The sequence below is a fragment of the Tamandua tetradactyla genome, chromosome 5, assembly GCF_023851605.1.
Source record: "Tamandua tetradactyla isolate mTamTet1 chromosome 5, mTamTet1.pri, whole genome shotgun sequence".
NCBI lineage: Eukaryota > Metazoa > Chordata > Mammalia > Pilosa > Myrmecophagidae > Tamandua > Tamandua tetradactyla.
The window spans coordinates 135,235,919-135,250,556 of record NC_135331.1 but is presented as its reverse complement, the minus strand read 5'-3'; the positions used below and the strand labels follow the sequence as shown (position 1 = coordinate 135,250,556).

The 14,638-nt window shown below is 38.4% G+C and overlaps 1 protein-coding gene, 1 non-coding gene and 1 pseudogene across 3 annotated transcripts; 1 reads left to right on the top strand and 2 right to left on the bottom strand.

The window, feature by feature from the left end:
* Positions 1-2,194: 2,194 nt before the first annotated feature.
* On the bottom strand, positions 2,195-13,587 carry LOC143684878 (small ribosomal subunit protein eS8 pseudogene; annotated as a pseudogene). The gene is made up of 2 exons (XR_013176232.1): positions 7,019-13,587; positions 2,195-3,509 (listed from the first exon to the last, which is right to left on the bottom strand). The product of XR_013176232.1 is annotated as a small ribosomal subunit protein eS8 pseudogene (transcript).
* LOC143685292 (U6 spliceosomal RNA) lies at positions 3,109-3,215 on the bottom strand. Its single transcript, XR_013176538.1, has one exon. It is a non-coding gene; the product is annotated as a U6 spliceosomal RNA (small nuclear RNA).
* Positions 4,438-5,857, top strand: LOC143684880 (transmembrane protein 243). The gene has a single exon (XM_077162285.1). It carries the CDS (start codon positions 4,714-4,716, stop codon positions 5,068-5,070), a length of 357 nt encoding a protein of 118 aa, XP_077018400.1. The 5' UTR covers positions 4,438-4,713; the 3' UTR covers positions 5,071-5,857.
* Positions 13,588-14,638: the final 1,051 nt, after the last annotated feature.

The window sequence follows — 14,638 nt, the reverse complement described above, 5'->3', positions numbered from 1 at the left end:
AGACTGTTAGAAAAGTGCACTTGAGAGCAGCTTTGACTGGAGGCTGCTCATATCCACTGACTGGGAAAGAGGAGATGGAAGGCCCAGACACTTTGCTTCATTTGGGGACATTTCTGAACAGTCACCCCAACTCCAGAGCTCCCCAAGGGACCAGCTAAGACCTTTGGTGCCACTGCATCACTGCCCAATGTCACCTCGGCACACACCTGCCTCTCTTGCTGCCTCTCAGGTGTTGTTCCCCAGGGCAATCCCTGTAAACCTTTGGCACACAAATCTCCACTTCAGAATCTTCTTCCTTGGTAACTGGGCTGTAGGATTTCTATTCAGGGAGATGGGAAAGATTTAGGAAGGGGGTGAGGGTGCCATGGCGTTGTGAATGTGATTGATCCCACTGAATGGTATGCTTGGGAGTGGTGGAAATGGGAAAGTTTATGTTGCATATATGTTCCCACAATTAAAAAAAGAAAGAACAATTAAAGAGACAATGGCAATTAAATGTAACATATGATCCTAGATGGGATTGAGCAACAGAGGAGAAAATATTAAAAGAGATATTGCTGGGATATATGAAAAAATTGCAATATAGACTGTAAGCTTTCTAGCCCAATGTTAAATTTCTTAAACCTGATAACTGCAATTAAGATGGTTACATAGGTTAATATCCTTGTTTTGGGGAAATGTCCATGGCAATATTAAGTGTTCAAGAAGCACATGTACAACCTACACTGACGTGTTCAGAAAATGGATTGATGAATAGACTGATAGGTGGATACACAGAATAACATGGCAAATATGGCAAAAAGCTAAAATTGGTGGAGTGTTTGCACTCCTGGCTCCACTGCATCCTGGTCATGTGAGATTAGACAAATCCTCTCATAGCCTGTGTATGATGGGGATAATAGTAGAAATTACCTCATAGGGCGGTTGTAACAATTGAATAATTCATAACACCTGCTTAGCCTCTGCCTAAGTATGCTGGTGATAAACTGCTGGAGGTGGAGTGAGATAACGGGATAAGTGAATATCTGGAGTAGTGATCTACAATGGAGAGAAAAGTGAAGGTGTTGTGAAGACACAAGAGGACTATCTAACACAACTGGAGTTGGTGTCCATCAAGGAAAGCTTGCTGGAGAATGTGGCATTAGAGCAGGGCTTTTAACTTGAAAAAAGTGGAAAAAACTAGCTAGAGGAGCCAGGCAGGCAGTGGGGATGACGAACATTCCAGAGAGAGCAGCCTGTTAAATTTCACCTGGAACTCATGAGAGGTATGAGACTGGGGAGAGAAAGGGCCACATTTCAGTTTGAAAATACGCCACGGCGTAGGTGTAGATACTGCATACCGTCAGGAGCCACCACAAGGTTTTAACCTCGGAAGAACGCGTTCAAACTAGATCACTTGCGCCTTGGCAAGGACTTGCGGTGATTTGATTCCGAGTGGGACAAAGGCTTGAGATCGAGCAGTAGCGATAGGAACGGCGCAAGAGGGTGAGAGCTGCAGAGGTGCCCTTGACATCAGTGGGTGATCAAGGCACGAACTGAAGCTATGACTGGGGTGGGGATCTACGGCTGATTTCGTCTGGGGTCCGGAGAGTCCGAGATGCCCAGCGGCCAGCAGGCCAGAAAGGTTCGGATCCAACAGCAGCGGCGTTAGCCGGGCATACGCTCGGAGCAGTGTGGACGCCCCCGAATGGGTCGGGGCGAGAGGACGGCAGTGCCTCCGACTGTGCAGTGTCCTGGTTGGAGCGTGAGCCTTGTTTTTCGGTCCCGCAGTCACCACATCGCTGGGCCAGTGCCGGGAGACTCCTAGGTGAGGCGCAGACACCAGACCTGACCCTGCGTACTGAGGGTTAGTGTCCGGGACTACCTGGGCTTTCGCTGGGTCGATCCGGGATCCTCGATCCTCCACTCCTCCCAGGAGAGGCTCCGGCCGCAGCGCGAAGGAGCGCCCTCCTTTGGCTCTCGGTCTTCTGCGTCTCCCTCCAGCGTGTTTTTCTCGCAGCGGCGGTAGATCCTTATTGCGTGCGAATTGAGGCCCCGGGGCAGAGCCAGGGGCGGCTGCTTGAAGGCTGTGGTTCGGTGATTCTGGGTGGCTCGAGGGGCCCCCGCACGCAAGCTGCTTGACAGGTAGCAGATTTGAGGAGTAAACTGGACAAATCTTGGTGGAGGTAGTAGTGGGATGGGGCACGGCAGCGCCTAAAATCTATTGCTCTTCTCCCGACCCGCAAGTGTTTGTCTTTCCTCCTCAAGGTTATTTTTTATTTGGTTTGTGCATTTTCATATGCACCCTTCTCTTTTCTGGTCGAATTTGCTTCTTCCCTCTGTTATAACTTCCAGTTTGCTTAGGTATCTTGTGGAAAACACACAACCTAGAACTACATTTGGATATTTAAAATGTCTTCAAACGAAACTACTGATTTTAGCGGAAATCGACTTTTCTGTCAAAAATTAACAAAAAGCTACCCTCTTCCCACGGACAGTTTACCTTGGCTTGTTGTGCTGATTCCTGAACTAAGTTCTGAGATTTCTAAATATTCCAAAATGCCTCGGACCGTGGTGGGCACATAGTAGGCTTTCAGTATGTTCTTGATAATGTCTTGTTGTGATGCAGAAAGAAATCCAGTATCTTCCTTCCTATTCTCTTGTGATCTAATCATCAGCCACCCCAAACTCCCACTCCCCAGAATGTCCTTATACCCTTTCTTGGACCTTTCACTCTCATCCTAACTAGCGACTAACTTCAGTTTCTCTCCATTGCAGTGCAGCAACCCTCCTTTCCCATGAAACCCCTAAAACGCATCCCTAGTGTCTCCCGGATACCAGCATCAGATTGTGCATGGCCATTCCTCGTGACCCACTCCCAGCTTTTTCACTCCTTTCCCTGTGTTTTTGTGAGGAACAATGTACTGTAACGGAAAGGTGCAGTTTCAAAAAAAAAAAAAAAAAAACGTATTATGAGAAATATCAAACATATAGAAATAATGTCAAACAGCTAGTCAGTATTCACATTTCCAAGTGTCTCCTGTTATTTGTTTAATCAGGATCCACTTAATACTCCACACATTATAGTGGGTTCATATGTCTTTTTATTTTGAATAATGGCCTTTACTGAAAAAATATGAACGCTTCACGAATTTGCGTGTCATTCTTGTGCAGGGGCCATGCTAATCTTCTCTGTGTCGCTCCAATTATAGTATATGTGCTGCCTAAGCGAGCACTCACTCATATGTCTTTTAAATACTCCATTGGGTCCCGTTCCATCTGGATTTTATTTCAAGCTGTTATGTACCACTTTTTATTGCTACTGGAGTACATTATCTTTTAAGGCCCGTCCCCTAAATAATTAAATTTGGGACACACCAATGGTTTTCAGATTTAGGGTTGTGGAATCCTTCTGCACTTTTCATGCCTTACAATCCCATCCTTTCGGCTTGGACTCAGCAAGTGAGAAAGATCATACAAATAGAAGTCTCTGTATTTCTGCTTTCATTGAGGAGGTTCCTTGTGGTACCCTATGAAACACAGATACACACTTTATGCAGGTACATGCAATGAATCTGCTGAGAGAACCTAGATTAAAATCTTTATATTTCAAGTAAAGGGAAGGATGTGCTAATAGCCTCAAGGCTATACTGTTATTTGCTTGCTTGCTTAAGTCAGTAGTTTTCCTTTTCTTCAATATATACTTTTCCTTTTCTCAGTGCATACTTTCTCTCTAGTTCCAAGACTGACTTTTCACGCTATTACTTTTTACAGTTTTCTGTCAATGAACAGGTTTGGGATTAGGTGGAAGGTGGACCCAGAGGTGACCTCAAAGTCCCCCTTGAGCTCAAGAGCTGCAAATTCAATCAAGAAACAAACCTGATGTTGGGAAAGAAGTTAAAGGAAGATGATTCATCATCTTCTTCCACTCATCACACTACTGTGAAGAATTTCTGAAGATGGTTTAAAAATTGCTTATTTTCTATCCTACTACATGTCTGAAACCAGAAGTTCTTTTGGTAGGTGTGCACAGTTCAGTGATAACATAGGGATCTACTGAACACTGACCAAAAGCAAGTACTATCTCAGTTACCAGATTCAGTGCAGCCCAACTTAGCAAAAGAGTCCAATGTAATTAGACTATCTCAATTTTTCATTTTGGAGTGGGTGTGGTTGACACACTTGTAAACATTCTCAGAGTCAACTTCCATCTGTTAACTTTTAATAAAGAGACTAAGGATTTTGATGGGTCTTAGGAATTTTAATTCCCCCATAAGAAAGGATCTTCTCTTCTTAGCTTTCTTCTTCTTCTTCCTTTATCCCCCCTCTATTCTTTTTCTTTATTCATTTGTCTGTACACTGATTAAAGGGAGTATCAATCACAAGGTTTTCACAATCACATGGTCACATTGTGAAAGCTGTATTGTTATACAATCATCTTCAAGAATCAAAGCTATGGGATCCAGGAAGGGACTTCTAGCGCGCGGTCCAGTCAGAGCACCGGCTCTCCGCCTGCGCCCTGCTCAAGATGAGGTGGAGAGCGGGGCTTGGGTGGAGCAGCCTTGTCCCCCGGACCTGAGCGCCCACCCGCCGCTGGGATTTCCCCGACTTGACCAGGGGTTTCCGGCAATGAGTGCTTAGTAAATTGGAGGCATTCGCGTCGTGGGCCCGGAATTACGGGAGGTAATGCTGGCCCGGCTTTGAGTGGTTTGGGGAGAGTGAAGAAACCCAGAAATGGAGGACTTTTCTACCAGGACCTATGGTACCAGTGGCTTGGACAACAGACCTCTGTTCGGAGAGACGTCTGCCAAGGATCGAATCATCAATTTAGTTGTTGGGAGCTTAACATCTTTGTTGATTGTAGTAACACTCATCAGTGCTTTCGTTTTCCCTCAACTACCTCCAAAACCATTGAATATATTTTTTGCTGTCTGCATCTCTTTGAGTAGTATTACTGCCTGCATACTTATCTACTGGTATCGACAAGGAGACTTAGAACCGAAATTTAGAAATCTAATTTACTATATCTTATTTTCTATCATCATGTTATGTATATGTGCAAACTTGTACTTCCATGATGTGGGAAAGTGAGGCTGCCAAGGAGCAATACTTACCAGGACTCTTCAAAGGTGTATATTAGGACTGTGAAGAAGAGCTGGATAAGGTATGCTGAAGAATCTCCTGCAGGAGTCTTATACATGATTTTCATGTCAACTGCAAATCTGAATTCCCTCTTGCAGGGGAAACATAGCATAGATTACTTTGCTTTTTCTTTAAGGAGCTGATATTGATGTTGCACTTATACATTCCAACTTTAGCACAAATATTTTCACTTTTAAAAAATTCTAAATTTTTTAAATACAAGTGCATGGCGAAGAGGCTATGTAACAAACAAAATCTTGCATTTTAAGACAAATATTCTTTTATTTCTGTTAAACTGAATATACAATTATTGTTCCCTATGCAACCAACTTTTGCTTATAACTACAACTTAATTTCACATTAACAAAACACAGTGAAAAGACAACTTTGATTGTGAAGATCTAATTACAACAATAAATAAAATAATTTATACAAGTTTTTTGTGACTCTTCTATAGGGGTCATAGCATAAAAGCCCTAGAGGCTAGTTTTGGCTAAACCTTCTAGCAATAGGAATGCTCTTGATTTGTTTCCTTTCATTACAGAAGCTAATTTTGTTTTTAAATTTCCAGAAAGGGAGAAGATGTATTGTACCCCAACCTAAATTAATGGCAAACCATCAACTTTTTTCTGGGTATTTAAATAGCAAAATATGTAATAAAATGGTCACAGTGTCAAGGGGTAGGCAACATTACCATCTTCTCCATTTAGTTTAACTTGACTTCAAAGTGCTATAACTTCGGAAACTGCTGACGGTGATTTCTGAGGGGTTGAAAATTCTGTTACTTAGCTTCAAGTGGGTTCTGTTACTACCCTCATCCATATTCCCTTCAAAAGTAATAAAAAACCTGTAGTGAAAAAAAAAAAAAAAAAAAAAAAAGAATCAAAGCTATGGGATCAGTTCAAGTTTCAGGTATTTCCTTCTAGCTAAAAAAACTAAAAAGGATTATCTATATGATACATAAGACTAAAAAACTAAAAAGGGTTATCTATATGATATATAAGAATAAACTCCAGGATAACCTCTGGACTCTGTTTGAAATCTCTCAGCTACTGAAACTTTGTTTCATTTCTCTTCCCTCTTTAGTCAAGAAGGCCTTCTCAATCCCACAATACCATGGCCAGTCTCATCCGTGGGAGTCATGTCCCACACTGCCAGGGAGATTTCTACCCCTGGGAGTCATGTTCCACAAAGTGGGGGAGGGAAATGAGTTTATCTGCCAGAGTTGGCTTAGAGAGAGAGGCCACATCTGAGCAACAAAAGAACTTCTCTGGGGGTGATCCTTAGTCATATTAAAAGTATGCTTAGTTTCTGCTTTGCAGGAATACTTTCCATAAGGGCAAGGCCCTAGATCGAGGGCTTGGCCTATTAAATTGGCAGTCCCCAGTGCTTGCAAGAAAATCAGGAATTCCCCAGTGAGGAAGTTTAATATTTCCACATTTTTCCCCAGTCCTCGAGAGGACTTTGCAAATACTTTATTTTCTGCCCAGATAATTCTGGGATTTATTGGCCTAGCTTTCTCTTTAACTTTTTTTATTACATATATCAAGTCAGCTTTTATCTGGGCCCACAAATATAAGATACCTGTTATGTGAACCCAATGTTTGTGGAAAATTTGGTACTTGAATTGGGAAGTGAGTCTATTCTTTATCATTTATTTTAAGAGCAATTGTAGCTGGGAAGAAACTTAATGATCTGGTAATGTTTCTAATTAGATTTCAATCCAATGCCAAAAAATAAACTTAGTCAATAACAGACCCATTGAGGTAGTAATAATTGGAAAAATATCCAGTGTTTCCAATACAGTGTTCCTAAAGGAATTTATACATCAAAGCTGATTAAATTTTTCTTCTTTTTACCTGATATACTACATAGAGAAGCATCTTGGAATACTTACCATGGAGATGACTGTAAGTAACTGTAGTGATGGTTTGACAGCTCTGTGTTCTGCTAGCAGCTCTATTAGCACAGTATTTCATCTTTCAAGTACAGCAGTGATTCTGCTCAGAGTCTTCAATGAATAAAAAGCCTGTACTGGACTAAAATCTTGTCTTACCATTTTAATTTTCTTTCATCCTTGAAAAATAGCTATCATCCTTCAGAGGAGTTCTTTACACATTGTTTAATATTTTGGGACTGTGGAGCAGAAGATGATTGATCATTTTAGTGGCTTTTGGCAAATAAAAAATATAAAATAAAATATGCAAATCTGAAACTGCAGTAAAACAAAGTCTATTTTTCTTTTTTAAACATTTTTGATTGTGAAATAAATATATAAAAAAGCAATAAACTTCAAAGTACATTGTAACAAGTTGCTATAGAACAAATTTCAGAGTTTGGTATGGGTTACTGTTCCACAATTTTAGTTTTTTCCTTCCAGAGTTTGGTATGGGTTACTGTTCCCCAATTTTAGTTTTTTCCTTCCAGAGTTTGGTATGGGTTACTGTTCCACAATTTTAGTTTTTTCCTTCTAGCTGCTCCAAGACACTGGAGACAAAAAGAAATATCAATGTAATGATTCAGCAGTCATACTTATTTGTTAAATCCTGTCTTCTCTGTTATAAATCTTCCTTCTCCTTTGATCCTTCTCCCAAGTCGTTAGGGGTATCTGGGCTCTGCCCATTCTAACTTTCTCACGTTGGAAAGAGGTGTCAATAATATGGGTAAGGATGGAACTAGGTGTTGCTTTTTGGAGAGGCTGGCCTCTCTGGGTTTCAGGACTTATCTGGCCTAGGAAGCTATCTGGAGGTTGTAGATTTCTGGAAAATAATCTTAATATGTGAAACTTTTGTAGAATCTGAGAGCCCTAGGTGTTCTTTAGGGTTATCAGGAATGGTTTTGGTTGGTGTACTGGTTTGAAACTGTTGTCTACCGCAGAAAAGCCATTTTCTTTAATCCTGATTCAATGTTTTTAGGTAGGAACTTTTGATTAGGTGGTTTCCATGGAGATGTGTCTCCACCTATTTAAGGTGGGTCACTTACTGAAGTCCTTTAAGTGGGATCCACTTTGGAAAAACCTTCACAGCAGACACAGACAAGAGACCTTTAGAGATGGCAGAAGGAAAACACCCTCAGGGAAACCTTCTGAAATGAGAAGTCTGGAAAGCCAGCAAACACTACTGTGTGCCCTCCCAGCTGTCAGAGAAACCTCAAATGTCACCGGCCCTTAATTGAATCAAGGTTTCATTCCCTGAATGCTTTAGTGTGAATACTGTTATGGCCTTAGAACTGTAAAACTGTAGCATAATAAATTCCCTATTTAAGAGCTGTTCCATTTCTGGTATATTGTTTTCTGGCAGTTGGGGTTTGGCTACTTATGGTAATCAGCAATATCTAGCTAAAGTTTGCACAAGAGTAGCCTCCTGAATAGCTTCTCGACTCAATTAGAACTCTCTTAGCCACTAATACCTTATTTTGTTACATTTCTTTCCCCACTTTGGGTCATGAAGGGTTGTCACTCCCACAGAGCCAGAGCTGGGCTCATCCCTGGGAGTCATGTTCCACTTTGCCAGGAGACTTTCACCCCTACATGTCATGTCCCATGTAGAGGGAAGGGTAATGATTTTCCTTGCAGAGTTGGGCTTAGAGAAAGAGAGGCCACATCTGAGCAACCAAAGAGGTTGAAAAGTCTATTTTTAAAAAGAAAAAAAAAGGTGCACATTTTACCTCTTTATGTTGTACAGTGAAGCATCAGAATAGAAATCCCATGAAACAATGATATAATTACCCTACTTTAATATTTGAAAGAAAAATTAATCAAGATCAGTATACATTTTACTTTTGTAGTGGTAGCTTTGTAATTAAATCTTCCTTTATCTTTACTTTGGGGGAGGGAGGGTGGCTCAATAAATTATAACAAAATATCTACTTATTGATGTTAAGACCAAATTTTAACAAGATTTTAGTGATTTAAATACTTAAAAATTGAATTCACTTTAAGAATGCCTCAAAATCTTTCTTAAAAAACTGCTGTCAGCACTGATGGGCAAATAAGGATTCAAAACAAGTCTGTAGAAAAATAAGTCAGTAGTAGTTTGGAGAACAGTGTAATTAATTTTTGAAAAAAAAATTACTTTTTGGCTTTATCTCAAGGCAAATGTAGAAGGAGAGCTATTGAATTAGAAATTAGAAATTAGAAAAGGTCTTTTCTGACCATCTGGAAGATTCATCAGCCTTCTGACAGTCCACTTAATCTTTACTAAGTCTGTGTCTTTCTTGCATAAAAATATTAAAGACCAGGACACTAAAAGTGGGAATAATTACCTTCATATAAAAAGAAGAGGCATCTGCCTCTTTAATTGAGAAAATTAATCTTAATTTCCTTTAAACTATGGTGTTAATAATGGTAAAGGAAAAGGCAGAGAATTTAATCCTTTTCTCTTATTTTGGTAATATGTATCTGTATCTTTTTATACACTCACAACCTTCAAACAGTATAATTTAATCCAGGAATTTAAAGGCATCAGGCCCACTTGAAAATAAAAAGTGGTGTAAAAATAAGTACTGCTACATGGACATTACTGATGATAGGTATCTAGTAAACAGAATGGTTTAATAAATTCTACAAATGTAAGAATGTCCAAAATCCATTTCAAACCCTGAAAATAAAAATAATTTCTTTTGTCCTTCTTGCTAATTTGATCCTGACTTTTTTATATAAGAAAGATTGAGGAAAAACTGAAGGAAATGTTAGGTAACAACATCTATTCCAACATTTGTCCCATATTATTTTAAGCTTGACTGGAAAAGGGGATATATTTTGGACAGAGTATGAAAAAAAATAACTGTATGGTGTGAATAACACCACATATGTTCGTTTCTTTCATTATTATTAAAACTTGACAGGATTTAAAAAATACTTTTTTTTCCAAATCAGTCATGAAAGCCTCTTCATCCATGATAATCTTCTCAAAAAATGTCTGGCCTTTCCCATGGAATTCTGCTTTCTCTATAGTCATATAAAATCAAGATAAATAAAAGCCCACGGGCTTGTATATATGTGCCTTGATTTCTTAAATTCAGGGATCGATGACTTATTTTAGGATCATTTAGCTTAGCATTTTCTCCTGTCACCTGAGTTTTTTTAATCTCTTATTTTGAAAACTAATTTTAGTTTTTGGTTCACTAATATTATCTCTTGCTAGTTTTACTGAGCATAAACCCTGATAAATCCTAAACCCTATGTGGCAAATCATGTTTTTTAGTCTTTTTTTTCTTCACTATTATAATAGAACCAACTCATATTCACAGTCCAAAGCCAGCATTTGTTCATTTTGATGTGGAACTGGTGATTATCCACAAATGACATGGCTGTCTGGGAGTCATTGTTGGTTGGGATGTTTGAAACCAGAGCTCCACAAGAGTGGCTGAAAACAGATATACTCCTGATAAGCAGGTTATAAAACAGTTTCATTATTTTAATAAAAGGGTACAAATAGGGCGGTGTTACAGTGGCTCAGTGGCAGAATTCTCGCCTGCTGTGCCGGAGACCCAGGTTCGATTCCTAGTGCCTGTACATGCCCAAAAAACCCACAAAAAAACAAAAAACCTACTTTAAAAGAGTACAAATAATCCCTCTAAAAAATTCCTGTTACCACTGCTTGAGTTGGATTAACAACTATGGATTCCAGTGTTATAAGATACCTGAACTTTTTAAAGCCTCAGGCCACATTAAGTTATGATTGGAAGCTATCTGGCTGCAAATATAACATATATAATGTTCAATGTTTATGTTATTTTAATTAAACAAATTAATTTTTATAGTTCTTTTTCTCCTGGAATGAGTTATAAAACATTTAGTTTCATGCCATTTTGTAATTTCAATAAAAACATATTAACTACCACTTTTGACCTCAAAATTCATGCTTTTATTTTTGAAGACTATAACTCCTCATTATTGAAATTGTGTTAATAAATGTGATAGACTTGTTACATCCTTGACCTATATTTCTGACAAAGTCATAACAGTTATTAGAGGATATGAGGTATAGCATCTTAAATTACGAATTATTTTCCCAGGTCTTATTTACTTACATTCATGTCAGATTAACTGTTGAGTAAGAATACTGATAAAAATAAGTTATTATTGTAAAAAATATAAGCTTTAGCATGTAAATAAATGGGATCTACATTTTATCAGTAATATACAGAAATCTTACTTTAATTGCATTTCTTTATAAAAACAGGCGCTTCGGATATAGTGGGTTATGCTGGTTTGAAAGGATGTATCTCCCCTAGAAAAGCCATGTTTTAATCTAAATCCCATTTTGTAAAGGCAGAATAATCCCTATTCAATACTGTATGTTTGAAACTGTAATCAGATCATCTCCCTGGAAATGTGATTTAATCAAGAGTGGTTGTTAAACTGGATTAGGTGATGACATGTCTCTACCCTTCTGGGTGGGTCTTGATTGGTTTACTGGAGTCCTAAAAAAGAGGAAGCATTTTGGAGAAAGAAAGAGATTCAGAGAGAGCAGAGAATGACATAGCCACTAGAAGCAGAGTCCACCAGCCAGTGAGCGACCTTTGGAGATGAAGAAGGAAAATGTCTCCTGGGGAGCTTCATGAAACAGGAAGCCAGGAGAATAACCTAGCAGATGATGCCGTGTTTGCCATGTGCCCTTCTGGATGAGAGAGGAACCCTAACCATGTTCACCATGTGCCTTTTCAGATGAGAGAAAAACTCTGTTTGCCATGTGCCCTTCCACTTGAGAGAGAAACCCTGAACTTCATTGGCCTTATTGAACCAAGGTATCTTTCCCTGGATGCCTTTGACTGGACATTTCTATAGACTTGTTTTAATTGGGACATTTTCTCAGCCTTAGAACTGTAAACTAGCAACTCATTAAATTCCCCTTTTTAAAAGCCATTCCATTTCCGATATATTGCATTCTGGCAGCTAGCAAACTAGAACATGGATCAATGTCAGTTATCCTAATAAAAAAAACTGTTATCTTTCAGAAATCAGTAATTGTATTTTGCTGCTTTCTGTAAAGATTGTTTTTAAAAGGGGGTTCAGTAGAAATAAATGCTGTGAGATTTAAGATAGATTTATTCTGGCAGGTTTTGTGGCACAGGTTCCCTAAGTAATTCATTGTGAGATTCCAGTATATGCCGTATGTCAGAAATTACATTGCCATCAACTCACAACTAACTTTGACACCCTTAGTCTTAAATACACATGATGACATAAATAAAACGATCTTTGAGGGTTTCATTCCTTCAGCTACTCACAGGAGTATAGGAATGCACATTTTTCAGATTTTTTTTGAAGCAGTATCTTTAAATTTTAAAAAGTGTTTGCTAACTAAAAATTGTGTTTTTAGGTATTTCATGCTAAATTGAAAGCTCATCTTACCAAATATGGTGGAATCAAATATATTATGAAGTTATGGCTGAGAAAAATCCACCCATATGCTTCAACTTTTGAGTGTGAACTTTTTCCATGATGCACAGCTTCAATTCTCCTTTTCTACTCAAATGGGTAGAATATTTTATTTAAATTATAATTTATTTAAATTGCTTCTGAAATATAAAAATTCAGCATATTTAAAACTTGAATTTTTAAAAACTTGATTTTTCTTTTTGAACAAAGAACAATAAACACCTTTGTTACATAAGCTAGGATAAGAGGGAGGGATTATTTGCCTTTCTGGGCCTTGATTTTCCTCAGATAAAACACCAGCTCCCTGCTGGAACTGCTCCTTAAGAAGACTGATGATCTTGGCATTCCTTTTCCTATCATCATATTTCTTCTGAATTTTGATTGCTTTTTGTTTAAAATTTCTTCCTCAGGAATCAGGTGGCCCCCCAGAGGTAGAGCATAGGGACTCACACCACTGCCAGTATGGTGTACTGTCAATGAGCACAATCCAATTCTTCACAGGGTCTTGGTGCAGACCAGCTTGTAACTGCATGCATGTAGACAACACTGATGATTATCGTTTTGCAAGTGCAATACTCAGAACCCCAGGAGAAGTTCCCCACATCCAGCCTCAGGACATGGTACTTCTTATTGCCTCCTTGCACCTGAACTGTGTGTATGCAATGGGGGCCAATCTTTGTGTTGGCAGCCAGGCGTCCTAGCTCATACTTCTCTTCTTGTGGTAGGGTTTTCTCTTGCCCCTAGTCTTGTGGCACTTGTGCCAGCTGTCCTGGGAGATGTCCATAGCACACTGGCTGGAAAGAGGAAAGCTTGATTTTTAATATGATTATTTTTACTTCATCTCAATGAAGGAGGAAGTAGAAAAGCTAGCTTTTAATTGGGGTGACAACAATCAAAGGATATAGTTGATATAATAGCTATTCATTTACTGAGTGACTGCTATGTGCTAGGTATTGTTCTCATAGTCTTATATTTATCAACGTTAAGGTAGGTTTTATGACCTTACTTCATTGATGAGGAAAGAGACACTTACAAGAGAAGAACTATCTTGTCACTTTTACACAACTGGTAAAATCTCTCAGCAAATATTTGAGTGTAAATGTGATGGACCTAGCACTGTGCTGGGGCTGGGAACACAGCTGAGAGCAAGTAAGATTCTTAAATTGCTTACCTTCTGGTAGCAAAAACAGGATTTGAACTTAGGGGTGTTGTACTCCAACAGGTTTCTGCCCTCTCTCCCACAGATAAAGGTAAAATTGTTACAGTGCTGCTTGGGAAAGCAAATAGAGATGGAAACTCCATTACACAGTACGTTGTAAGAAAGAAATGTTGGTATATGAGCATCATGATAAAGCAAAGGAAAAGTCCTAGAACCCTAGTTGCATGTGGGAATTGAAAGCCTATGCTGGATAGCAGATGTGCTTATGATCACCTTAGATATATGTAATGCAGTAACAATGACATATACTTGCTATTAAATCTCACACCGCCCTAAGGATTATTATTTCATGCTGTCCAACATGGTAGTCACTAATGAATACCTGGATATATGGCAAGTGCAACTGAGAAACTGAATTTTAAATTAAATTAAATTAAATTTAAATTTAAATTAAAAAACTGAAACTTGATTCAGTTACTGGAAGTCTTTTAAACAAGTTTGGAGAATTCAGATATGTAAATCTATGTTTTTCAACTGAACAGTTAAGGAAACTTTAATACAGATCAAATATTTCCAGTGAAAATTAGTGTCTGAATTGAGATATACTACAATGTAAAATATATACTGCATTTTGAAAACTTAGTACAAAAAAAATGTAAAATATCTATTAATGATTTTTGAAATGCTGATTACATGCCGAAATAATATTTTGCATATGCTGGGTTAAATAAGTTATTAAAATTAATTTTACTTGATTCTTCTTAAATTTTTCCTTTTTAAAATATATCTACTAGAAAATTTTAAATTACATATATGGCTTGTATTATATTTATATTGAACATCACTGGTATAACCTAAGGAGCCCTGGTGAAGGGAGTCTGATCCCTACATATATTATGTCTTTTATTTCTGATATCACAATCTCCTTGGTGATACCTCATTGTACTTTTATCAATGCGATGCAATACTCACCA